The 27,301-nt window shown below is 42.7% G+C and overlaps 1 protein-coding gene across 1 annotated transcript; it reads right to left on the reverse strand.

The window, feature by feature from the left end:
* Positions 1-5,198: 5,198 nt before the first annotated feature.
* LOC136573307 (nicotinamide N-methyltransferase-like) lies at positions 5,199-14,310 on the reverse strand. Its single transcript, XM_066574604.1, has 4 exons — positions 14,130-14,310; positions 11,400-11,607; positions 7,990-8,067; positions 5,199-7,095 (listed from the first exon to the last, which is right to left on the reverse strand). Exons 1-4 carry the CDS (start codon positions 14,278-14,280, stop codon positions 6,819-6,821), a joined length of 714 nt encoding a protein of 237 aa, XP_066430701.1. The 5' UTR covers positions 14,281-14,310; the 3' UTR covers positions 5,199-6,818.
* Between the last annotated feature and the right edge of the window lie 12,991 nt (positions 14,311-27,301).

The following is a 27,301-nucleotide window of genomic DNA, read 5'->3' on the forward strand; positions in this document are numbered from 1 at the left end:
ATGAACAGTGTTTTGTCTGATTTATAATTACAGCCTTTTGATATGCCTCTATTTTTGGTATGCCCACTCCGCCTATACCCATTCTCAGAGTTAGAATATTTAATGCTACTCTGGGTGTTTTCCCTCCCAGATAAAATTAGTAACTTGTCTCTGCAATTTTTTGAGAAGTTTAATAGGTAGCTCAACCTGGAGGGATCTAAAGATGTACAGGAGCTTAGGGAGTGTCAACATTTTATAGAACTGTGATAAGTACTAGCTCTCACCGGAGAGACACCATCAAAGGGTTGAAATTTCTTTCTGCTATTAAAGTTAAGGAGTGGTTCAAAATAATACCCAGATAGGGGATGCTATCCTCCTGCCACTCGAAGGGGAACTTTTTTCTTATGGCCTCATGGTGGCTGGGTGAAGTATTAATTCCCAGAATTTGGGACTTGGAGGCATTCAAGCTATAATGAGATACTCTACTATACATCTGTATGGCCTTCCAGACCTCTGGTAAGGACTGGAGATGTTTCGTTAAAGTCAGGATAATATAATCTGTGAATAGTCCTAATTTATGGTTTTGAGAGTCAGCAGTAATTCCGTACACATTCATATTAGTACGTATCAATTCAGCAAGAGCTTCAATAGCTATAGTGAAAATCAATGGCGACAGCGGACAACCCTGTCTTACCCCGTTGGAAATATTAAAAGGCTTTGAAAATATTACATTAACCAGGACTCTAGCCATAGGAGAAGAGTAAAGTGGTTTGATTTTATTAATCCCGATATTTTCCAGGCCGAACTTCAGATTTCAGCACCTCCTTCTAGACAGATCTTCTCCTAAAAGGAGAATTAAGGCCCCTTGCATTGAAGAAAAAAAAATTATGGGCATTTACTTTTTAACTTTATTGCAGTGTAATGGGAAGCAGGCATATTAGTTACATGAGGCCAAACTACTGAGGCCAAAAAGCAATATTGAACAGTTAAACATAAAACAAATAAATTATTGAAAATATATCAGGAAATACAACATGTTCGCAATGGGAGCGGGGAGTCTCTCAAAGTCCAGCAGCATCATATATTCTTAATAGAAAAATTCTGAGAAAAGGGAGAAAAATAATAAACAGATTCAATGGTTTTCTTTTTTACTGTTCCCAGAGGAACCACTCATTGAAGGCTTAGAATTTTGGGACGCCTGTACATTTGAAGCCAAGGGAATGTCCCAAATTTTGAGGACCTCTTCCCCTGATTCTAAATTCTGAATGATGTGTGTTTTACCATCTTTATTAATTATTATTTTACTGAAAACCCCCACTTGTAAGTGATGTCGGCTTATCTGAGTGTCATTGTTACGGGTAAAAGGGATCTTTTTTACTGTTCCCAGAGGAACCACTCATTAAAGGCTTAGAATTTTGGGATGCCTGTACGTTTGAAGCCAAGGGAATGTCCCAAATTTTGAGGACCTCTTCCCCTGATTCTAAATTCTGAATGATGTGTGTTTTACCATCTTTATTAATTATTATTTTACTGAAAACCCCCACTTGTAAATGATGTCGGCTTATCTGAGTGTCATTGTTACGGGTAAAAGTGATCTTCCGGTCTGCGTTATTGACTGAGATAGATCTCAGAACAACTTAATATGCAAGAAGGAGGCAATAGTGTCCCCGGTCGTAGCTTCCGATAGAAATCTAGGTTTTGGGAGTCTATGAATTCTGTCAATAACAAGGTCTCCTGGGGGGATGTCGGGGAGAATCTTTAAAATAAGACGTTTGGCATGCTTTTTAATGTTTTTACATTTTATTCTCAGTGTGGTAGACTCTCTCTCTCTCAGTTCCCGGACAGATTTAGTGAGAGAAGAACACATAGTTTTCATGTCGGCATGAATAGAGTTACTCAGAGAGAGGATAATATTTTTAATAAAATTCTCGGATGCAGGTTAGTGAGAAGATGGAAATTTTGCAATATGTTCTTCTGACCTCTGAGCTTCGGCAGAAATCATAAGATTATCTTGAGAGACACATTGTCTCACTGATGCTGACAGATTTGGAGACATTGCCAGGAGTGTTTGTCTTGGTGCTGCCAGGAGGGGTTGTCTTGGTGGTGCTACCAGGACGGGTTATCCTATTATATTTTGCAGTCATCATTAAGTAGAGAGTTTTATCTGCCTGCATGATATGCAGAGTGTCCACCTCTGCATCCTCTCCTCTCTTCCCCGTATAGTGACCTGGGAAACAGGAGAAGACACAGAAGATTGGAAAAGAGCAAATGTCCCTATCTTCAAAAAAGGTGGATCCAGGAAACCATAAGCCTGTAAGCCTGACCTCTATACCAGGAAAAATCTTTGAACAAATTATTAAACAGCATGCATGCAAGTACTTGGGTGAGAATGGAGTAATTAACCAGAGCCAGCATGGGTTTTTAACACACAAGTCATGCCATATGAATCTAATTTCCTTCTCTGATAGAATCTGTGACTAGATTGATCCGGAAAATGCAGTAGATATAGTATATCTTGACTAGAGTAAAGCATTTGACAAAGTGTCTCCTACCATAGTTATTGAAAAATGACCAAATATGGGATTGACAAGGCAACTGTTGGGTGAACTCACAACTAGCTGAGTGGTCATACTCAAAAAGTAGTCATAAATGACTGCGCATCAGAATGGAAGAATGTATCAAGTGGGGAACCACAAGGCCCTGTCCTAGGCCCAGTGTTTTTCAACACTTTTATAAATGATCTGGAGGAGGGATTTGAGGGGAAACTGATCAAATTTGCCTACAACACAAAGCTAGGAGGGATAGCTAACCTTAGGGAAGAGAGAGAGATAGCATTCAAAAAGATCTGGGAATGCTTAGCTTGCAAAAAAGAAGGCTGAGAGGAGCTATAATAGCTGTCTACAAATATCTTAAGGGTTGTCACATTGTTGAGGGATCAGCTCTATTCTCATTTGCGCAAAGAAAGACTAGAAGTAATGGGATGATTCTGATAGGGAGGAGACACAAACTAGATATTACATAAAACGTTTTAACAGTGAGGGTGATCAATGAGTGGAACTGGTTGCCACAGGAGGTGGCGAGTTCTCCTTCAATTGAAGTCTTCAAAGAGAGGCTGAACAAACATCTGTCTGGGATTATTTAGTGAATACTGCACTAATCAGGGGTTTGGACCAGATGACCCTCGAGGTCCCTTCCAACGCTACCATTTTATGATTCTATGATCCACTCCTGGCTGTGATTCACCCCATTTTGCTTTACTTGATGTCCCATTGGGATTGCAACATCATCGCGAGCTCTACGAATATCCTGCGCAGCTCAGCTGACTTGTACTTACTGCCACATGCTCCAAAGTGATCTGTAATGTTCTCAGCGCAATCTGTGCATCAAATGTACTCACTTTTCCACAATTCGGCTTCCTGTCTGCCTAGTGAGATTTTATTATTTTTTTTATCCTGATTTCTCTTTTGCTATATTTTTTTATATTACATATAGACAGACTGTAGATTACTGAAAACAAGAGGTAAAACATTTAGCTAGAGCCACAATAGGGCAAACTCTTCTCACTAACTGTATGTCTTTATCAAACAGTACACTGGAAGAAAGAAGTTCTCCATTGACAATCAAATAAAGGGTGTTGTGTTCTTATAGTGCTATCTGTAAAAGACGATCAGAGGCCGTTCCTGTAATACTGTATCTCTGATATCTGCGACAGCGAGTCCAACATGTATATAATTTTGGATTCAACTATCTGCTTCAATAACTTGATAGATATGCTGCATTATTGTTTACTATGTTTGGGGTGGGCATGCAGCTAATGTTTGTGGACCCTTAATACATTTCTTTGTCCATCAGTAAATACACAAAACACTGTATATGGCTGCACACAATTTATTTCAGTAAAGTTGCACATAGATAGAAATAGACAATATTCTTATTACATTACAAGTATTCATCATCAGAACAATGATAAACACTTCTGACATCTGAGTCCACGTGCTACAAAGAGACCTTTTTCACGGGACGGAATTGAAATGTTCAGACATTTTTGCGTCACAATTAGAGATGAGCGAGCACCAAAATGCTCGGGTGCTCGTTACTCGGGACGAAATTTTCGCGATGCTCGAGGGTTCGTTTCGAGTAACGAACCCCATTGAAGTCAATGGGCGACCCGAGCATTTTTGTATATCGCCGATGCTCGCTAAGGTTTTCATTTGTGAAAATCGGGGCAATTCAAGAAAGTGATGGGAACGACACTGCATTGGATAGGGCAGGCGAGGGGCTACATGTTGGGCTGCATCTCAAGTTCACAGGTCCCACTATTAAGCCACAATAGCGGCAAGAGTGCCCCCCCCCCCCCCGCACTGTCAGCATAAAGATCGTTCTTCACTGCCGCAGCAGTTACAGCTGTGGCAGAGAAGAATGATTTCTCTTCTATATGTTCTCAATGGGGTCGGCGCTGCTGCCGCCGGCCCCATTGAGCGCATATAGAGAAGAGAACAGGAATCGCAGATCGCAGATAGGTGCGATCTGCGATTTCTGTTCTATAATTTATCGGACGAGCGCATAAAAAGCGCTCATGTGTCCGATAAAAATTCGCCGGACGCATGCGCAAATCGCGCGAAAAACGCCCGTCTGACTAAGGCCTTAGTCAAACGGGCGTTTTTTTGCGCAATTTGCGGATCGCATGACGGATGCGCATCCGCAAATCGCGTGACCGGTGCCCGAAAATCGCCCGAAAATCGGGCGGAGCTGTCCAGCGCATTGCATTCAATGGAGCCGGCAATACAGCCCGCTCCATTGAAAGCAATGCGCTGCGGGCAAGTGTGGGATGAATTGTCGGGAAGGGCTTAAATATATAAGTCCTTCCCTGCAATTCATCCAGAAAAGTGTTAAACTAAAAAATATATATATACTGACCTGCTCCCGGCAGCCGGAGTTCCGCGCGGCCGTCCTGCAGTGGGTGTGAAGGGGGTGTGAGTCAGACCTGCCCCCTGATTGGCTCAGCGCTGAGCCAATCAGGGGGCAGGTCTGACTCACACCCCCTTCACACCCACTGAATGGGTGTGAGTGAGACCTGCCTTTGATTGGCTCAGCGCTGAGCCAATCAGGGGGCAGGTCTGACTCACACCCCCTTCACACCCACTGCAGGACGGCCGCGCGGAACTCCGGCTGCCGGTAGCAGGTCAGTATATATATATTTTTTAGTTTAACACTTTTCTGGATGAATTGCAGGGAATAAAGGTCCGTTAGATTTCTCAGCAAAGCTGCAAATAATCCTTGATCATGCAACTATGGTATATGTATATTTTATTGCTGATTTTGGTGCTATTTTTTGCAAATTGTGAGATCCACAAGAAAATTTTTTTGAAAAGTCTGCGACAGGATCGGTGAGCTATAGAGTAGAGATTTCACATCATGACCTCAATTCCACACAGATTTTTTTAGCATCTGCACTGAAAATCCACAGCAACTCTGCAGCATATGAATTCACCCTCAAGACTATGATCACAAAGATCGAAAGTACTACAGAAATTCTGCTGCAAATTCCACAGCACAATTGGTCCTGATTTTGACTCGAAATCAGCTGCTTTTCCGCAACTGAGTTCAGAAGGTATGATGCTCCCCCCTTCTGAAGTCTTCAGAGTGCCAGTGCATTCCTTCACCCGGTACCTGTCAGCCTATACGGAGTGCAGTGCCACTGGCCAGCTGATGGCACTTCTACTGGGTGCTGAATATTGATGACAGCCCAAGATTGCAGATTTTGACTCTGTTTCGGATGCAGAAATGCTGTGGAACTTGCAGCAAAATGTTCTACTACAGATATTAAGCTGCAGATAGTCTACAACATTTCTAAAGAGATTTTATCATAAAAGATTTTTGCCAGGGGAAGCCACGGATGCTGAAAGTGATATTAAGTATTGCATGGTAACCATTCACATAAACAGCCCTAGTTAAAGTTTGCCAGAATGAGAGCTGCCCTTCAGAACATCAAAAATTATCATTTCTGTCAGATTAGCGTGCTGGACAGGTGCTGGCAGGATCAGTACCCTAGGCTGGGTGACTGCTAATAGGAATACATATGGTGAGAGTTTTGGGGAGAGGGAGGAGGGAACATAGATCCAGCAAAAACAGGGAATTATAGACTCATAAACTGGCTTCTATACTGCGCATCAATGCTGTCCATGTAGCTGCCAACCAGGATCTGTGTATCACATGACAGATAACCCCATCCCTCTACTGAGGGATTCTGTTATTGTTTGCATCTAAACTCACAGAGGACCACGTTATTCTCCCTGTCACAAAATACCAGAAACAAACAGAAACCTGTTGAATCCCATTGGTCTCCGTTTCAGCAGATTTCTACAATGGCAGAGGTAGCTGATTCCCAGGAGTTCTGTTCTGATTGCATTTTCAAGATTTTAGATGTGATCTATGATGGATTCCCTGGATATAAGGTGATACATCATGTGAACAGGTTATTAATAAGGGAATGCTTTGCAGTTTTTGGAATAAAGCAAGTATGCTTCCTACATTTAGTAAAAGGGGTAATATAAGTAGTCAATTATGTAACACAGTATTTCTTGGATATCTGGCATAATTAATGCATATACATTATGTTATAGTCTACAGCAAAAGCAGCAGGTTATAGCAGATAAGCAGCACAGAAATATATTCATGGCGATGAAGTTTTCCTGTTCTATGGCTCCCTCACTTTCTGGGCAACGATAAATATCCCCCCTTCATGGTCTGTAGAGTCAGTGATCATTACTCTATCAAACGTCTCGCAATGTATAATAGTAAAACCTCCCTCACATAGCGCCTTCCTATAGAAACTCTCATCACAAGTGAAATGTTTCTTCTCCAACTTTAAAATAAGAAGAATTAACATTTGTTTGTATTAAAAGAAATCCTTCAGGTTTGATTGCAGTGGAAATGTTCCTCAGGTTTCTTCTATATTCATCATGATTCTTGCTGATTAGTTCCAGAAACCACATACATGTGACAATGTCAGCTTTTGGCAGTGATAGCGCCTCTGCAGGGTTATCGTCACTGAGGTCCCATTTCAAAACCTTTATATTTCCTCTTGTGTTTTCTTCTTCATCGTCCGACTCATCACTGTAAGATATAAACATTCCAAGACATAATGATTAGCACTTATTGAATCAAAATGCAGTTCTAGATGACATTCCCAAATCCTGATGTGTAGATGCCATGTGCTGCCTTTCTCTTACAAACTCTGCCATTTCTACTTGAGATTACATTAGTAACTGATTGAGTTCTGACTGCCTAGAATGTTCTGCTGAGATACCTGGCATTCATGGTCCTGGCATCCAGTAGAAGAATTGCACAGCAACACAAAGACATGCGGAATGGTGAAAATAACGCAAACGTTTACTCCGAAAAGACACATGTTTAGTTCTTACACTTCAAGGTGCAGGTCTTCTTGGTACTACTAGGAGGCACAAACTCTTGGTGGTTGCACATCCAGTGGCTCAAACTTTTCAAAGCAGTTAGTGGCCACACAAGACTCCATAATACTTTCCAATGGACTTATCTTGTAGTACAAAGGATGTTTAACTGTCACAGTTGGTCAGCCTCCACTGATAAATTAGTGAATTATTACTCAACTAAATATCAATAGTTTTTTTACGGCACTCACTTCCTTTGCAATTGGCAGCTTCTGCCATGCCCGACACATACAGGAGTTTCTACCCTGCTCCTCTAATCAGTAGTTTTTGTTCTTCTTCATCCTCCATCACTTCTCAGACTTGACTCCACTACCTAGGTATCGTGCACTTTTTTTTGTTAACAGTGTCATGCCACACACATACTACTACTAGTGCCAAAACAGCCTCTATGATTGTACGCGCCTCACCTCTACACACATTTTCTGGCATCCCTTCCAGGCATCTACTTATTCTAGAGAACTGACTAGATAGTTATCATCACAGTGTTCTACTTTAATATTATAATAAAAATGTAACAAAATCTATATAGGGGTGGACTTACCGCCTCTGCAGCTGGTTTGGTTGACCCAAAGGGAAGAGAGTGCCTGGGCTGCTGGGTCCAGTAGGGTAGCCGAGTGCCCTGAAAGTAAATTTTTTTTATTAAGTGGAGGAAGGAAATTGAGTAGACATCATGATGATCTCCTGGGGGTTCCCTGTATGCCACATGAGATTATGCTGTGTCACAACGTTATGACATCATGACGTTGAGTGGCATTTCAAGCACAAATGCCTCCCCACTGGGTGGATTTGCAAACTATGATGCTATTTATTATGCATATGGTTGTCATTGCAGCATTAATTCTGAGAAGTACAGTAGGTGCTTCCCTCATGCCTGGACCTTAATACCACCCATTAGAGGTTGATGACTGATCCAGTTACCTGCACTGATTGGATGTTGTGATCAAGATCTCAGTACTGCCCACTAGAGGTGGATAATCACCCAGTTCCCTGCACCTGATTGGATTTTGTGGCCAAGGCCCTATTAGGAGCACTGTCTATCTTGGCTATATAAACATTAACATTTAAGACAGAACCAGATGCTATTCTGACACTGTCAGTCCACCAACAGGGCTGACGGTTGCTCTGTTCATTATTTTTCTGGAGATTGTCCTTAGCCTTATCAGTGGTCTTCTTTCTAAGAATTCTGTTGATATTCCTGGGACAGTAGATTTGTCTGACATAGTTAACACTTTAACTGTCAATGGCTCTCTGTCTAGGCATGGAGTTTGTACCCTATTCTAGGCTGCAGCAAGAGCCTTTAGACGCATATGATACTTAGTCATCCCTTAGTTAATTTATCTATATTTTTGACTAGAGAACATCTGGATGCAGTATATCTGGATATTTGTTCAGTTGTATTGGGTTCCTGTGGAATTAGGAGCTTCTGAAGGAAATGCATTGAGCCTTTTATTATCTTTTTCATTGGGCCTATATATATTGAGCCACTTTGAAAATTCTCCTGAGTTTATCTGTAATACATTTATAGATCAACTCTTTTATCTATTGAGCTGCAGCTATAATATTTGCAGCTTTGTAGATTCAGTGGACAGTGTGCCCCCCCCCCCCCCCAAATCTTTACAGCTTTATTGAGCTGAAGAATTGACTACAGCTTGGTATATGCACTGAACCAAAATATGGTTTCTACTATGCATGTAGATGCCTTCTTTGAGCTGGCCCATTTTCATTAGTTTGGCATCACTTCTCTGTATTGAGTGTGATTGCCCTGCTGGATGTTGGCTCGCTTGATTTGGCATCTCATCACTCATATTTAGGTTTTGCACTTTGTTACATAGCTTGGTTATAGTCATCAGAATCTGTCTTTGGCTAAGGCAGTTCCAGACCATTACATTTGTGCATTTTGTTTTTCTTTGGTGGTAATCTACGATGAATCGAATTTTGGAAGAGATTTCAATTTCACCTTTGGCTGGTATTTACAGCTGGGTATTTGATCTATCTCTTCCCTATCCTGAGAAATTGATTGATCAGACTGGGTGTCCTCAGTTCTATATGTGTGTCGTTTTTATGCAGCCCTTATTTTAAATGTATCAATAAAATTAGTTTTAGAGAGTGATTCTTTTACGTGAAGGGCTTTTTGTTATATTATTTAGATATATTATATTTTGTTATAATATTCACTATGCCTCAGTGACTTGTAAATATTTTTTTTTTAAAAAAAGACTACACTTATATGCTTTTCTTCCTCTACCACATGTTAATTACATGTTATCTCTGTGACCGATCTCTGGCCTTACCAACACTAGAGTGCTACATAGCCAAGCTCAGCACTCTCTAATCCTGGCCATTAGAGAGAGTCATCAGACAACTGAGCTCCTGCTCCTCCCAGCTTGGGACATCCATGCTGGCCATATAGACCTTAGCAATAGGTTAAGGAAGGACACATCTGTATGTACAGAGTGGGAAATTCTCCTGATATACTTTATATAGATGTATCCAACTGATCCTTATATTCACCTTATATCCTCAATTATCTGTAAATTTTAAGCATTCCCATTTTGATTCATAATCAGTACACTATTCTAATAGCTTAGCAAAACATTTGACATGCTAAAACTCACATCACAACCACTGGATGGTCACACATGGACATATATAGCATAAACATCTCCCAACAGAGTATAATGAAATCATGATTTTTTTAAATGCTGGTCATCTTGTACTAGACATCTTGGGAAGTGTTAATCGAAGAGGAAGGGTAAGAATATACACATCTGTACATCCAGTAAGAAGGACTAATGACGTGTGAACAAAACTTCATACTTGTTTCAGAAATTGTCTAAAAAAAGACTAAAAATGTATCAAAACTCCTGGTGTGAATGCAGCCTAAGGCCGGCTTTACGTAGGTACAAGTACATTTCTGCCGCACAAACACACAGCGCATTTGCACAGCCAGTATGCACTTAGACTGCCGTATTTCCCCTGCGGCTGCCTGCATTTGTGTGCGCAAACACATCACATGTTTGTACACACAAATAAATATGTATAAAATCCCATTGATTTTGTGTGTACATGTGCCATGGATATGCAGGTTTTCTGTGTATGCCGCGCACATTCTCGCATGCCCATTGATTTCAAAGAGTTATTGCGCTGCGCAAATGCACATGAAATGAAGCATGTCAAGTATTTATTAAAGCGACCAAAATAAGCCAAAAAAATGTGAATAAAACCATTAAAATCAATGGGTTCTGTTCACTGTGTATTACGCACACACATTTTGGGTGTCCAATATGCAGTGCAAATATGAGAATAAGCACTAGTATTGTCTCTAAAAAAAACCCAGCAAAATCAGCAAATGGAAAACCCCTATAAGTAAAAAAAAAAAAATAGAAAATCTTTTGGGTTTCAGACAGAGCTTTTGGAAAAGAAAACACTTTTAAGTGACATTTCTGTCTTATTTTCTTAACGCAAAAACGCAGCTGCCAGATGGTAGCTGGAAGTCAAATAAATACTAAAGCCACAACAAAGGAATGCAGTTTTATCTTTTGTTTTTTTACAAAGTTTGTGTTTCTTGGATCAGTGTTTTTTTTCTTCAAATGCTGAAGCTGGCAGGTTTGGCATTTTTTTAATGGTGTTTTTGCATAGGCTTCTCTAAAGCACATGCAACCAGTAAAAACAGATGTATCCGGTAAACTGCTCCATTTTTTACATGCACTTTTTAGAGTAAAAAAAAAGTGTCTGTACAGATGTAGCAGCGACATCCTTGTAAGATGATGCACTACGTTTCTGCAGTAGGCTGGCTGCCACCACTATATTTGCCTTGTGTGGTCACTGCCGTTCAGTTTGCATGCCAGCCATGATACACAAACAGCATAGCTACGCCAAGCAGCGTCACATTAGTACTGTTCCATCAGTACTCGGTCACATGAGGGGAAATTGGACAGAATACTAACAAACCTGATTCCTTTGAACTCCTTTAAGTATCCTGCTGCATGAGACCAATCACAGGCATCTGGGTGTTTATTCAGCCATTTGTCTATTTCCTGCACACCGTCATCATTCGTTTGTACAAGTGTAATGTCTTTTACAAAGTCCTTTATTAGCAAAACACGAAAAAGAAGAGGAGCACAGCAAAAATCAGTCAGGGTTTTTCCAGTAACCATACCTATGGGTGAAGAGGGATAACATAAATGTTAAAATCATTATATGAAGAATCGTCAAGTTCTGTCAGACTTTTTTTAATTTTTGACTACATGAATAGCGCAGTCTGCAGATCTATTGGCAACATGAAGAATACTAGAACCCAATGGAACACATTGAAGTGATCAGAGTCTATGTGGAGCCATTTAAAGATGAATGTGTCATGGCGGTCAGGGATCCATAATGCTAGTATGAACAAAAGTCCCTTCTATGGCAATTACTTTTGGGATTTAATTTTTTGGATTTGGTTAAGTATCTCATTAAAGGGGTTTTCCGAGATTAGGCAACATTGGAGCAAAGGTGGAGATGATGCAGAATAACAAAGCAAACATTATCTACCATTTGAGTCTTCTGCACCAGATCTCTACTGCTATATACAGGTCTGTACCAGTGATGTCATGTCAACACCACATGACCACTATAGCCATTCACTAATAACAGTAGTACAGGAGTACATAGCTAAGATCAGAGATTGGCTGCCACTGAAGTCATTACTGTAGCCCTGCAAATAAAGACCAGCACAGAGCAGTAGAGAAGTTGGGCTGTAGTGGAAAGAGATTCAACTGGTAAGTAACAATTTGCTATTTTGCATCATCCCCCATACTTGTCCTTATGTTGTGTTATCTCAGATAACCCCTTTATATGGTTATCCTCTTTCTATTAGAAGTTTCACTGTAAGAATAAGCTGATAACAGAATGTCTCACTTTTGGGATTCCCAGCAATCATCACAGTGCTAACGACCACTTGTCCGTGAATGAGTGCTTCACATGCTCTGCCCCTGATCACATGATGGTGATGCCATCGGAGGTCCTAAAGCATATATAAAACACAGAGCTTGACAGCTGTGTGCTCACAGGACCTGTGATGTCACCATCATGTCGTCATGTAATCAGTCACAGGGTCTCTGTGCTTTGCCCCTGATCACATGACAGTGTTGTCATCACAGGTCCATAACAGCAGAGCCTGATTACATGACGACGACATCATTACAGGTCCTTCATCCATGTGCACTGAATGAGAGATTATTTTGCTAAACGTGTTGCATTCAGAATAAACATTCAACCTGTAATTGCACTTGCATGCGTTATATTACACGCTCTCTGGGATTGGGGGTGCCAACAGGAAGACACCCCAGTGAAGTTCACAAACTTTTCAATTTCAATTTTCACTATATTCACCAGAGCACTGGGAATCTTTATCTAATATACACTTATCTCTGACTCCTGGTATGCACATGCCTGGAGTCTCCACATAACGCTCTCCTGATGGGATGTCGTATTTAGACCAGTGATCTGTATATAAAGTTTCCAGCTGATGACGACCCTTAGTGGTCAATAGATACATTGCCTATCTGAATTTTGACGTGCCGGTGCCGCCTGGGGGAATCCGGTAGCTTCGGGGTGAGTCTTATCCAATCATTATCATTACTATTTCCTCCATTTGGAGCGCTGCCTTCTGATCATTTACTATTTGCATGGAAATATTTTGACTAACTCCAATCACTTTCACTATATATCGTATTAGTACATTGGTACTATAAATATATAATACTAATACCTAGTCTGTAATCTGTAGAGCAGTAAACGTTCATTTTCCCTACAGCACCAGCACCAGGGAAAGGAAGAATTCCATAGTGCTCATTGAAATCAATGGGCTGTTTCTACGTATAAGGCCTTTTCATACAGGCTTCAAAATCACGAAATTTTGGCATTACTGCAAAATGCATGTAACAGATCCAAAGAAATGGTGATGAAGGCAGCAGTATAGGTGCAATCAGACAATCCTTTATTCCTCCTAGCACAAACAGACAACGTTTCGACTCATGGAGTCTTTGTCTTGACTCCAATAAGCCCTTTTGGATCTGCTTTGGATCCAGATCGCGTTTGGCTTTGCAGAATATCTCTCCGGCTCAGTATGGGCATAAAATGTGCTGCTGACAATTGATTGTGTATACACAATGCATGTACGCGAAGCTCATTGTTTCCAATGGGTTCTTTAGGCTACAAAACATTGCTCATGTGAAAGAACCCATTGGAAACTATGGGCTACACATACATGCAATTTGTTGGAATGTCGCATCGCTACAAAATCTTGCGGTTTTGTAGCCCGTGTAAAAGAGGCCTAATGCAGAGACATGCTGAGTATTTCAGAGAGAAATTGACACTGTTTATAGCTGCTTCTAATTCCCAAGTCATAGAGGTCCTGTATGGAGGATTCCCTCGAAGACTCAAGAATTCTCTAATCTGGCAATTGAATGGGTTTTTTTTAAACCAGATGCCTCCTTCAAATAACAAGAAACCCCAAAGTCCTAAAACAGTAGAGACAATGGGCTTACCTAATTGCATTTGAAAGATAGATGAGCCTTTGTATGTCATGTATGGTATAGTGTAAATTCTGCACACGTCTACACTATTCTAACTAATGATTGTCAAAATGATATTCTACGTAATTAATGACTTACAATAATGAGTTATTGCTGTACTCACCAGTACTAAATGCTTTGTAAATTGATAGCATACGATTCATACTTGTTTCTACATAAAATGTGTATGGAACATGCGGAGAAAAGAATTGCTTAATTAGATTCTGGTGGTCAACCACATCAACACCGTAGATCTTCTTACAGCTGGAGCTCATGTTTCGTCGGTTTTTCAGCAGATAGTAATGTCGGAAAATTACTAATAGCTGTATAGATAATGTCATCAGTTCCCTCCTTTATAAATATCACATCTGTTTGTTTTTGTGTCATTTGCTCTCACGTGTCTTACCTACAGGCAGGATGAGATCTCTCGCACCCTCCCCCTCCCACGAGACCCGCCCACGCGTCCTCGCTCATCTCTGGTTTAGTTACACCTATTAATCCCTTAAGGATGCTGCCTAGTTTGGCACCTAATAACACAATTATTTGGGGGGATTTTCATCTCCACTTCAAAAGCCTGAAGCTCCTAAAGAGAGAGAGAGGGAGAGAGAGAGACAGACAAACAGCCAAACCGTGGCATAGAAGAAGGGGTTGCAGGGGTGATAATTGCCCCCCCCTCCCTCAACCTTCTTAGCGAGGAGGTCCCCTCACCACTAACATTGGTGGGCTTTGGTCACATGAACTTACAAATGACATTTATGCTGACTTCTATCAGTCACTGCTGAAGGTTTCTGAGGTGTCACATGTCAGAAATCCCTCAGTGGGCTCAGTATGTCCTTGTTCACAACCTTGCTATATGTGCTAAACATGGTGGAGGGCTCAGCAGTCCTGTAAAGTTTAGATTGCATAACCCTTAGCCGGATCCATAGGACTGTATTTGAGCATGTACTTGGGTTCAATCACAAACGTGTATTTTGCGTGTCCAATTTCGTTGCGCAAGAAAATGTGCAGCATCTTCTGTTTTCCTATATATTTGCTCAGGGAAATAGAAGATATGCAACTGATTACGCTATTTGGCCTTTTCAATGACTGGGACCATGGTTGCATGTTTTTGGGGTTTTTTGCACACACAAATGCTCATGATTTGCATGCCCAGAAAATACGATAAGAAACGCAGAGGTACACACAACATCACAATGCCCAATGTGCAAATGCACAGAATAAATGCACATATGCCCTTGTAAATTCAGCCTTAGGGCTCTCTCACACGGGAATCAAAATTAGGCAAAAGTTAGCCGAGCAAAAAAACTTGCGAGAAAATTACGTGAATGGACGATTTACCGCTATCAAATCCTGAGCTTAATTAGTGGTGAAATTGCCAATTCACACGATTGGGAGCTGCGTGTTGCTTTAAAAAAATGGTGCTGCTGCTCCAGGATGAGAGAGATGAAGGAAACCCCCTTCTCTGTGGGGCTCCTCTTCATCTCAGCAAGGCTGGAGGGGTATCCCTGCTGGGGGAAGAGAGAGGTTCCTCTGCAGGGGAGAAGATGGAAATCCCCAACAGTGTGATCCTGGGGTTCCCCTGCAGGGGAGAAGAAGGGATTCCCCCTCTACTGGATTTTTGTATTCTCCCCTGTAGGGAAACCCCAGTTGTCCTTTCAGGGGAGTCTCTTACTCCCCTCCTACGGGGAAATACCTCCAGCCCTGGAGAGAAGATGGGTGTTCCCATGGGGCTTCCCTTCATTGCTATCTCTCTCCATTGCAGGGATATCCCTCCAGCCATGTTAAGATGAAGGGAAGCCCAGCGGAAAAGGGGATTACCCCCGGGCTTTCCTTCATCTCTCTCTCTTCCCTCTGCGAGGAAATCCCTTTGCTAGCCACCTTGCATACTCTCCCATAGGAGTCTATGGAGGCTTCTGCACTTTATAAACCATAGATAGGTCAGGTCATATCTTTTCACGCGGCAGGGAATTTCAGTTGCTGAATTTCAGTCGCTGATGTCCTACCTTTTTACGTGCAATTCTTATTTTTTTTACGCTGCAAAAATTATTTTGTCTGCATGCTTCCATAAGAAAAAAAATGGTTCCTAGTGAGAGTAGGGACTGTCACCCAGTTGCCCGCCTGGGGTTTGCCAGGAATGGGGATAAGTAGACAGGGACAGGGGTTGTGGGTGAGATCTAGGGCACCTGGGCTGGCGTATGAAGGGTAGTATACCATAACATAATAACTGTCCATTAAAAATTGCTCTCCAATGGAGGCCATGAGCGCCCTCTCAAGTCAGTTGCAGGATTTAGTGGTCGTGATCCAAGACTTGTCCGGTCATATGGTGGTTCAGGAGAAGCTGGAGTTAGTGCATGTTTCTACTGCCCCTTCTATTCCTGAGCCCAAGTGTCCGCTTCCTGAGATTTTTTCAGGGGAGAGGAGCAAGTTTTTTTGTTTTTTGTAGAGAAGAAAGATGGGACATTGAGGCCTTGTGTGGATTATCAGGCTTTGAATAAAATTACAGTCATGAACCAGTGCTCATTGCCACTGATTCCTGATTTATTGAATCAGGTGGTAGGGGCCCACTGGTTTTCCAAATTGGACTTAAGGGGAACTTAGCATTTAATTTGCATCCAAAAGGGAGATGAGTGGAAGACTGCGTTCAACGCCTTATTCGGACAATTTGAATGTCTAGTCATGCCCTTCGGACTTTGTAATGCCCCCACTGTGTTTCAGGGGTTTAAGAAAGCGGTCTTCCACGACTTCCTGGGGGTATTTTTGGTCATATATTTCGATGACATTCTGGTGTATTCCCCAGACTGGGATTCACATGTGCGGCACCTGAGGATGGTTCTGACCCGTTTGCGTGAGTACCAACTTTTTGTCAAGTTGGAAAAATGCATTTTTGGTACTAAACAAGTGTCTTTCCTTGGTTATGTGATTTCACCCACGGACATTCAAATGGAGTGTGATAAAGTCGCAACAATCTCCCAATGGGTCAGACCAGATAACCTGAAAGCTCTCCAGCAGCTTTTAGGTTTCGCAAATTTTTACCGTAAATTCATTAGGAATTATTCTGTTATTGCTCACCCCTGACCGATCTTACCAAGAAGGGTGCTGACTTGGTAAGATGGTCATCAGAGGCCCCAGAGGCTTTTAGTCATCTCAAAGGGACATTTACTGCTTCCCCGGTGCTACTACAGCCTGACGTGCGGCGACCGTTCTTCATTGAGGTCGATGCATCTGAGATGGGGGCGGGGGCTGTATTGTCTCAGGAAGTCAGCGGGAGATCTGGGTATAGTCCATGTGTGTTCTTCTCGCGGAAGTTCAGTTAGTCGGAATGTAACTATGACGTGGGTAATCGTGAGTTATTGGCGATTAAGTGGTCTCTAGAAGAGTGGTGTCACCATCTTGAGGGGGGAAGGCATCCCATTACCATGTATACTGATCATAAAAACCTGGTATATCTCGCCAACTCACAGCTCGTCAGGCCAGGTGGACGTTGTTTTTTTGCCAGGTTTAACCTCGTTGTTAGATATATTCCAGGGGAGAAGAACGTGAAGGCAGACGCCCTCTGCACCGAGTTTCAGTTCGCCGTAAAGTGAGACAGTGGCTCCTGAGTATATCTTAGCACCTGGGGTGGTGGTGGCAGCTGTAAAATCTGATCTCGTTCCTCATCTATAAAATTGTCAGCAGGACGCTCCCTCGGGGGTGCTGGAGAGCAGATGGTTTGTGCCAGAGGCCTTGCGTCTTAGAGTCATTGAAGAGTCTTACTCATCTGTTCTTGAGGGCCATCCAGGGGTTCAGGGGACTCTGGATCTTTGCACTAGACACTGATGGTGGCCAGGCATGTCTCAGGAGATCCGCGACTTTGTTAAGGGATGCTCTGTCTGTGCACACAGTAAAAGTCATTGTCGGCGTCCGGAGGGGCCTCTGAGACCGTTGCCGGTGCCTTCTCGTCCGTGGTCACACTTATCGGTAGATTTTATCACGATCTACCTGAGTCTCAGAAGTTCACCACTATCCTAGTGGTGGTATATCGTTTCTCAAAAATGGCACATTTTGTGGTGTTAAAGAAGCTACCCTCTGTGATAGAATTTTCCAAGATTTTTGTAAAAGAAATCATTCGTCTACATGGGGTTCTCGAGAACATTGTATCTGATCGTGGTGTTCAGTTTTGTGCGCAATTTTGGCGAGTCTTCTGTAGGAACCTGGGAACATTGCTTTCCTTCTCGTCAGCATTCCACCTGCAAATAATGTACTGAGCAGAAGAACCAGGATTAAGTGCAATATTTACGGTTGTTTGCTAGCAAAAAGGCTCATCAGTTGGCAGAGTCCGTTGGCAGAGTTTGCGCTAAACGACCGTACTTGTTCTTCCACTGGGGTATCTCCATTCCTTTGCGTATATGGTCAGCATCCACACTTCCTTACAGCTACTTCAGATGCGCTGCAGGGGGTATGGAAAGAAGTACAGAAGAACCTGGAAGCAATGAGGACTCATATGCAGTTGCATAGTGGGAGGAATCTGTCAGTATCTGAACCTTACAGGATGGGACAGAAGGTATATTTGTCTTCTAGAAAGCTCAAATTGAAGGTTCCGTCTTTGAAACTGGCACCGCGTTACGCGGGTCCCTTTGTCTTCACGCATGTGGTAAACCCGCTTGCTTACGAACTTGATTTGCCAGCTACATGGAGGGTTCACAGGCTTTTTCATAAGTCACTGTTGAAACCTTTTGTCCCTTCTTGTGGCCAGGGATTGAAAATCCTGAAGTGCTGCCTCTGATTGGCTGAGCATTCTGACTAATCAGAGGCAGTGCTCAGCTGCTGCTGGACCAATTGGAAACAATGGGAGAAGCACAGCATCTCCTGCTGTGGCTTTGACAGCCACAGCAGGAGATTTCTTTATCCTTACAGGGAAGGAAGGCTGCTTCCCTGCTGAAACATCTCACTTCCAGGGCTTCCAGAAGGATTGTGAGAGCAATATCGGAGCGTCAATCAAATCCCAATATCGCTATCACTAGTGTGCAGGAACCCTCAGTGTGTAATGGTGACATGTATTTTCACCACCATGTGTATAATCCTACATTTATTAATGTTAAACCTCATTTGACACATTTCTGCCCAGGCACACAATTTATCCAGATCTATTTGCAACTGTATACTATCTACGCTTGGGGTTCTTATACTTTATATAGCTTTGTATCACCTGCAAATATTGATATATTACCATGCAATCCTTCTACCAGGTCATTAATAAATATATCAAAAATAATAAACCGACCCCTGTGGTACCCCACTAGCAGTGTTGACCCAATCAGAGTGATCACAGTCATTTGATTGGAGTGACCACTCATAAACCCCTGTTAATATGGAGCCATACAGCAATTTTCCTTGCATAAGATTTTACCCACAATAGAAGTTAGACTTACCAGCCTGTAGGTTCCAGGTTCACTTTTTGACCACGTTTTGAATATCAGCACCACATTGGCTATAGGGCAATCCAGTGGAGCAGACCCATCACTATAGAGTCCTTAAACATGAAAAACAATGGTCTGTCTATCATATTACTTAATTCCCTTAGCACTCCAGGATGCATGCCATCAGGGCCGGGCAATTTTTCTATTTTAAACCCTTAGGGGCATAGCCTATTTTGGCCCAAAGAACACAACAATCTTTGGGGATTTTCATTTCCACTTTTCAGAAGCCATAACTTTTATATTTTTCCATCGAAAAGGCCATTTTGTGTGGCGAACTTTAGTATTTATTAGTACTATTTTTGGGTGCATAAAATGTATTGTAAAACCTTTATTTATTTTATTTTTTTTAAAGAAGACATCAATTCTGGATTTACAAAAAAAGAGAAGTTTTTGTTATTTTTTTTTTACACTATTTTACTTTCACATTTCTTATGTCCCCATAGGGGAGTTGAACCATAAAAGCTATGTTCGATATTATAATGCATTGAAGAACTTCTGTACTGCAATTCTTTATTGCTTGCAATAGCAATTGTAGGCAATGGCAAGCTGAGATGCCAGTGTCTGGCATCCTGTTGTCATTGCAACCCATTGCTTCTCCACAATTCCATAGCAGAGGTCCGATGGCATCACTGAGAAAGCACACTACCTCTGTGAACCCTTTGCATGCTGCTATCTACATATATTGTGGCATGTAAGGGGCTGAGCAGGGATAGCTGATCTTATCCATTCCCGCTGTTCCAGTGGTAGACCGGCTATAAGTAGCAGCCAGCTCCCGCTGTGGAATGGTTCGGGCTCAGCTTCTGATTACGTGCAAGTCACAGGATGTGAGTTTACATCTTGTTGTGTTAAGTACCTTGCAGCCAGAACATAAACTTATGTCCTGTGACGTTAAGAGGTTAATCTTTTAAGGCAGCTCTTCACTTTTTCCTGGGTTAGACTGGTGACATTTAATGGAAAGTTTACTTTATCACTCTGCATTTCATATGACATTTCATTTTCCATTGTAAGTATGCAGGTGAAAAAAGTTTTTAACAGATTTGCTTTCTCCTCATCACCCTCTACTATTTTTTACTTAGTGCTTTTTAAAGGGCCAACACTTGCTGTTTATATAGTTGTAGAATGTGTGTTTATTGTTTATATACCACAGACAAAGCATATGCAAAATGTGTTTCAGGTGTGTTGGGTATTAACTCCTTTGGACTCTCTATATTCAGTAGTTTATTATTATTGTACATTTTCTTTGGGTTTAAATTGTCATTTCTATTATGGAATGTGCATTGATTTATTGTATTTAGCACAAGATATTTATGTATCATGCTGTGAAACCTCATTGTTGGACAGGCGAATATAAATCTGCCTTCCCACACACTAAAAAGAGGGTGCACTGGCTGTTTAAGAAGCTGAGTGGGAGCATGCAGGAACCCTAAGGGCAGAAGCCCGGAAGTGAGCAGAAGAGAGACATGCAGAGTATGAATGTCAGCAATGTTTGACTGCAGCTCCAGCATAAGGTGGAAGGGTTGAGCAGAGGGAGTGCACTTTGACAGTCGCCCCCCCCCCCCCTTTAAGCAACCTCCGTCCTGCAGAAAGGACACAAAATAACGAAGATATAGCTCTAAAAATTGATTTGTCTGTTCTACCTGGCCATTGGACTGAGGATGATAAGCAGAAGAGAAGTCCATATTGACAATCAGACAACAAACCCCTCCCCAGAACTTAGAATTTAACTGTACTGCATGATCAGAGAGAATATGGAGGGAAAGTCCATGCAAGGGACTGTTCAGGGGTGTTGGCCATTTCTCTCTCCGTCACTATGCTCTGTGGATAATAAGGGAAAAGACATTAGTTGGGCAAAAAATCACTTGTGGAAATATTAGTAGTGTGCTCTTTGAAGTACAGCTAGTCATGTACTTACCTTTTCCAAGGGTGGCTGACTAGTTTGAGCTTCTTCTGTGCAGTCACAACTGTAAGATCTTCAGCAGTGTTTGTGAAGAACATGAGACCTCCTTGATGAAAGCTAGAAAGTTATAGAACCAGTGTCTCAGTGTGTAAACTTCATCACGCTGGATATTTTGCTGCTATCCAGCTTGTTCAAATCTTCCTTATAAATAGTCCACAAGTTTTGGATTTTGCCTTAACAAATTTTACATCAACTTCTTATAAGCTTCTGCCTTCTTCATCGAATTGCTGTTCTCTAGGCTGGTTACATTCCACAAGCAGGGAAAATGGCAGTGAATTTTAATGAAACATAGAACTGTTGAGTTGGAAGGGACTTCCAGAGTCATCTGTTCCAACACCCTGCTCAATGTAGGATTCACTAAATCACCCCAGACAGATGTTTGCCCAGCCTCTGTTTGAAGACTTCCATTGATAAATTGATGTATTTATATTAGTATAGGGACTCACTATAAGCAAGGAACCTTGACATGGTTAGTTAGCTGATGTATCTTGGCCAAAATCCAACTAATACCTTATTATCTATTATTCACATGCAGTGTGGCTTTAGAATGCCAGGGGGAGCCCAGGGTGGCAGTACCAATGTGGTTTACGTTTTGAGGTGCAGGGCAGCCCGCCAAACTATTATGGCATCATTAATAGGTTGCTAGTCTGCATGGTGCACTACATATATCAGAAGGTCTGCCACTTTGCATCTACTCTGTGTGGGAGTATACACCAAGCAACTACCCCCCTCTATATTATGAGGCTGTGTGAGCGGCTGTCTCATCGGTGTCCCTCACAGGTGTAATTAGGTCCCTCATTTGGTAGTTTGCTACATGCATGTTGAGGGGATGCAGTTTATCTGCCCTCCTTAGTCAGTAAGTATATGGCCATTTCCTGTGATTGAAAATAGTTTTTGTAAGCCACCTTTAGAGCCCCTCTAGCAACTCCCCATAAGGTTGCTTACATTTAAAGTCTCTCTCCTGGTCGCCATAACTTCGGCATGGAGAGTGATGGAATTGCAGGCTTTATGTTGCTTCGAGCAACCTATGGTGGTACAAGACTACAGAATCATCTTTAATCTAGATCCCGCTTTCCATCCAATTGTGTCTAAATTCCACAGAGAGCAGGCAATTACCCTACCCTCTTTTTGCTAGGACCCCCGTAATGACAGAGAGAGAGAATGCCATAGCTTAGATGTCAGGAGGGCTGTTCTAATGTATCTAGAGGCTACTCATTCCTTTCGGAAGCATAATAACCTCTTTGACCAATTTCAGGGGTCGGGCAAAGGAAAGATGGCATCTAAGAGTATCATTGCAAGATGGATCAGGATGGCCATCCAAGAGGCATACAAAGCCTTGGGTCTCGACCCTCCAAAAAATATTAAAGCCCACTCTACATGATCCTTCTCCTCCTCATGGGCAGAAAGAGCGCAAGCCTCCGCGGAGCAAATTTGTAAAGCTAACTGGTCCATTCTGCATACATTTATTAAGCACTATAGAGTTAATGTGCAGTTTGACAAAGACCTGGGATACGGATGGAAAGTCCTGTAGACAGTTGTCCCGCCCTAAAAAATACTTATAATTTGGTATTACTCCATATGTGATGGGCCGTCGGGATGAAGATCGGGAAATGAACGGACTACTTACCTGTAGTCCTTTTTCTGGGAGTCATCACAACGGCCCCATAGTTCCCTCCCCTATAGAATATTTATTTTCATTTACCAATGTAAAATGTGACCGAATAAAGGAAAATTTTTGGTTCAGTATTAGAGATGAGCGAACGTGTTCTTAACGAACACTTACGCACCCGGACACCGGCTTTTCCGAGGACTTCCGTGTTCGCGCGTAAGTATTCGGGGGGCGCCGGGGGGCGGGGAGAGGCGCGGCGGCGCGGGCGGCAGCAGCGGGGAACAGGGGGGAGCCCTCTCTCTCTCCCTCTCCCCCCCACTCCCCGCCGCAACCCCCCGCGCTGCCACGGCGACCCCCGAACTTTTTTCGCCCGAACACGGAATTCCTCGCGAAGTTCGGTGTCCGGGCGAAAAGGGGCGGAGCCGAACACGTTCGCTCATCTCTATTCAGTATACATTGTGCACCGTAATAATTTGAAAGTCACTGAAGAGATGGTAGAAGGGGAGGTGCTTTAAGGGCTCTTCCTGTCCCTACAGAGGTCAGATGGCAACCTCCATATGTAATGGTACATCGTGATAACTCTTGGAAAAAGGACTACCGGTAAGTAATCCATACATTTTTGGTCACTTTGTCTCTATGAAAAAAATGTAATAAAAATTGATCAAAAAGTCAAATATACTCCAAAATGGTAGCAATAGAAACTTCAGGACATCCCACAAAGAATGAGTCCTCCTACAACTATGTTGATGAAAAATTACAGAATACAGATCCGCGCCACCACACATAAATCCGAAGTATTGAAAATGGGGATTTGTATTACTCACCTGGTGCAGAGCGGGATCCCCACGTAATGGGGAAGTGACCCGCTTGCACCGATGATCCCCGTTAGCCCGTAGGACTAAAGATGTTACTTGATGCAGGGTCCCCGAAAATCTTTAGTCTAAGGAGATGCAGCAGTAGGAAAAAACCCCAATGGGTATCGAACCAAACAGTGGGGAAATAACAATATAAGAAAGATAAAAAAACTCCTTCTGCGCTCTTCTTAGGGGTCTTGCAATCCAAAGTAAGGAAAACTATCAAGTCTCCACCGTATGTGACAAGATATAATTATACAAATTGTACATAAAATCATATATTTAATTGTACAAATTGTTGCAAACGTATTTAAATAGTGCCAAAACGCGTTGCAAACGTATATGAATGTATGTACAATTTGTACAATTAAATATATCTTGTCACATACGGTGGAGACTTGATAGTTTTCCTTACTTTGGATTGCAAGACCCCTAAGAAGAGCGCAGAAGGAGTTTTTTTTATCTTTCTCGTATTGATAAAAAAATTAAAATGTTATGCCTGTCAGAACTGGGCCAGAGATCATTTCGACTCACTCCGCCTCCATTCACTGACCGATCCTTGCTCATGTGTGAAAGTACAAGAGCAATTATTGCTAGGACGAATGACAAGAACTTTAGCACCTAAAGTTGTATACTGTTAACCCCTTAGTGACCAACCCATTGCCTTTTTACTTCCTAGTTTCCTGGGCCTTAATCCCTGAGGACATAAAAACATGTTTCCTGCAGGGATCAAGGCCCTGCAAGCTGAGGACGTGACAGCTCCATGCTGCAACCTGGAGCTGCCATTCTGGGCCGCGGGACCACTCCCCAGGTCACATGATCGCCGGCATTTACCGCAGCCCGGCGATCATATAAAAGTCAATGCAAAAGTTAAAAAAAAGTTAAAGATTCAGCTGCCCTGATGGATCGGATCTATCAGGGCAGCTGAAAGTACTCACCCGCCTTCTCCACGATGTCCCGCACTGTCCTGGCCCCCCGGGTCCCGTCGGCGACATCTGCGAATGAGCGCAAGACGTTATATGTCGGGCGCGCACACAAAAGGCGCGTGCGGCCCAGGAAATTTAAAAACTCTCTGGCTCCCGGCTCCCATATGTAGCCAAGAGCAAAAAGATGTCACCGGGAGCTACTGTATCCAGTTCCCGGTCACATGATCACTGCTATGCAATGGATAACAGTGATCATGTAAAGTAAAAAAAAAGTTTTAAAAAGGTTAAAAAAAAAAAAGAGAAAAAAAGATTAAGTTTCATCTCCCCTCACGGATCATATCTGTGAGGGGAGATGAAATATCCTACTTAAGGCCCCAGATTTATCCGTGGACCTCACCACAGCTTTTGTGCACGCGCTCGTCACCAAGATGGGGGACGCATGTGCAAAAGCCGCAGATTGCTAATGGTATTTTAAATCTCCCTGCTTCTGGCTACCAAACATAGCCAAGAGCCTGGAGATTTCACTGAGTACCACAGTATGCGGTCCCTGGTCACGTGATCACTGTTTTCCCGGAATCACGGAAAAGTAAAAAAAGTTAAGGTTTCACCTCCAATCACAGATCCAATCCATGAGAAGAGGTGAAATTACTTACCTAAGGCCTCCGACGATGCCCCACAATGGGATCTTTATCCACAGAACTTTCCCCAACTTTGGCGCATATGCCCATCAGCAAAATGGCAGACGCAAGCGCAGAAGCTGCGAAGGGCTCGGTAAATTTAAAGTTTCCTTGCTCCTGTCTACTAAAGGAAGCCGAAAGCCTGGAGCAGTGACCGTGGGCCACAGTGAGTGGTCCCCGGTCACGTGATCACTATTATCCAATGGATAATGGCGATTACGTAAAAGTTAAGACAGTTGAAGTTTGATGCGCCTTTTGGTTTGGGCCCCATTGTGCATACGGACATAATATTAGGGCCACAATAGGTATGTTGCTGAACACTGGACAAACGGGGGCATCCATTTTGGGGTGAAAGTCTTAGGCCTCCTTCCCACGAGCGTGACGGGCTCCGCCGCGTAATATTACGCTGTGAAGCCCGTCACGGCGCCCCCCAAAGCCCCTATACTTACCTGCGGGAGATATCGTGAAATCGCTTCCCCGCCCACCGCCGCCGCGTCACCGCCCATCACCGCCCACCGCCGCCGCGTCACCGAGCGTGTCACGTGACGCGGCCGGCCGTGTCACGTGACGCGGCCAGCCGCGTCATATGGCGTCCTATGACGCGCGGCGGTGGGCGGGAAAGCGTTTTTTCACGCTATCTCCCGCTGGTTACAGCGGGAGATAGCGTGAATGGACGGCTTCCATTGACTGCAATGGAAGCCGTCAGTGCGTACAGCCCGTCCTCACCCGCAGAAAATAGAGCATGCTGCGGGTGAGGACGGGAGAAATCGCGGTGCGTAATTCCGCGGTGGAATTACGCATCGTGAGCATTGTGCTATTAGGTTCAATAGAACCTAATAGCTGCGGGCAACGCAGCGGATTTTCGCCGCGAATTACGCGGCGGAAATCCGTTCGTGGGAAGGAGGCCTTAATTCAGATGCGTGCTGTACAAAAAAAATGTTTTTAAAATGACACAATTGCCAAAAAAATTAAAATCGTAATTTTTTCCTTCTGCTTTGCTCAGATTTATTCAAAAGCTGTAGGGTAAATATATGCAGTACACCCCTAGATAAATGCATTAAGGGGTATAGTTTTCAAAAAGGGGTCATTTCTGGGGGTTCTCTGTCGTTTTGGCCGCTCAAGGGCTCTACAAGTGGGCAATGGGGCCTAAAACGCCTTCAAGCAAAATGTCTGTTCTAAAAGCCACTGAATGCTCCTTTCGTTTTGGGTCTCGTTGTGCATAGAGACATAATATTAGGGCCATAATGGGTATGGTTCTGAACACAGGACAAACAGGGGAGATCCATTCTGTGGTATAAGTCTTCATTCCTATGTGTGCTGTACAAAAAAAAACTGTTTAAAAAGTAACACAATTGCCAAAAAAATGAGAATCATAATTTTTTTCCTCCTGTTTTGCTTAGATTTACTCAAAAACTGTGGGGTCAAAATGCACAGTACACTCCTAGATGTGGGGGTTCTCCATCATTTTGGCCGCTCAAGGACTCTATAAGTGGGCAATGGGGCCTAAGTTACCTTCAAGGAAAATGACTGTTCTAAAGCCACCGGCTTCTCTTTTCGGGTTTGGCCACGTTGTGCATACGGACACAAGATTAGGGCCACAATGGATATGATGCTGAACACAGGACAAATGGGGGTATCCATTTTGAGTGCAAATACTCATGTTCATGTGCACCATATAAAAAAAATTCTGTATTTTAAATGGCATATTTTCAAAAATATGAAATTGTATTTAATCTCCTCTAAATTGCATTGATTCCGGAAAAAAAAAAAATGTGGGGTAAAAATACTTATGACCCCCTTCAGTGAATACATTGAGG

Source organism: Eleutherodactylus coqui, chromosome 7 (assembly GCF_035609145.1).
Source record: "Eleutherodactylus coqui strain aEleCoq1 chromosome 7, aEleCoq1.hap1, whole genome shotgun sequence".
Taxonomy (NCBI): Eukaryota; Metazoa; Chordata; class Amphibia; order Anura; family Eleutherodactylidae; genus Eleutherodactylus; species Eleutherodactylus coqui.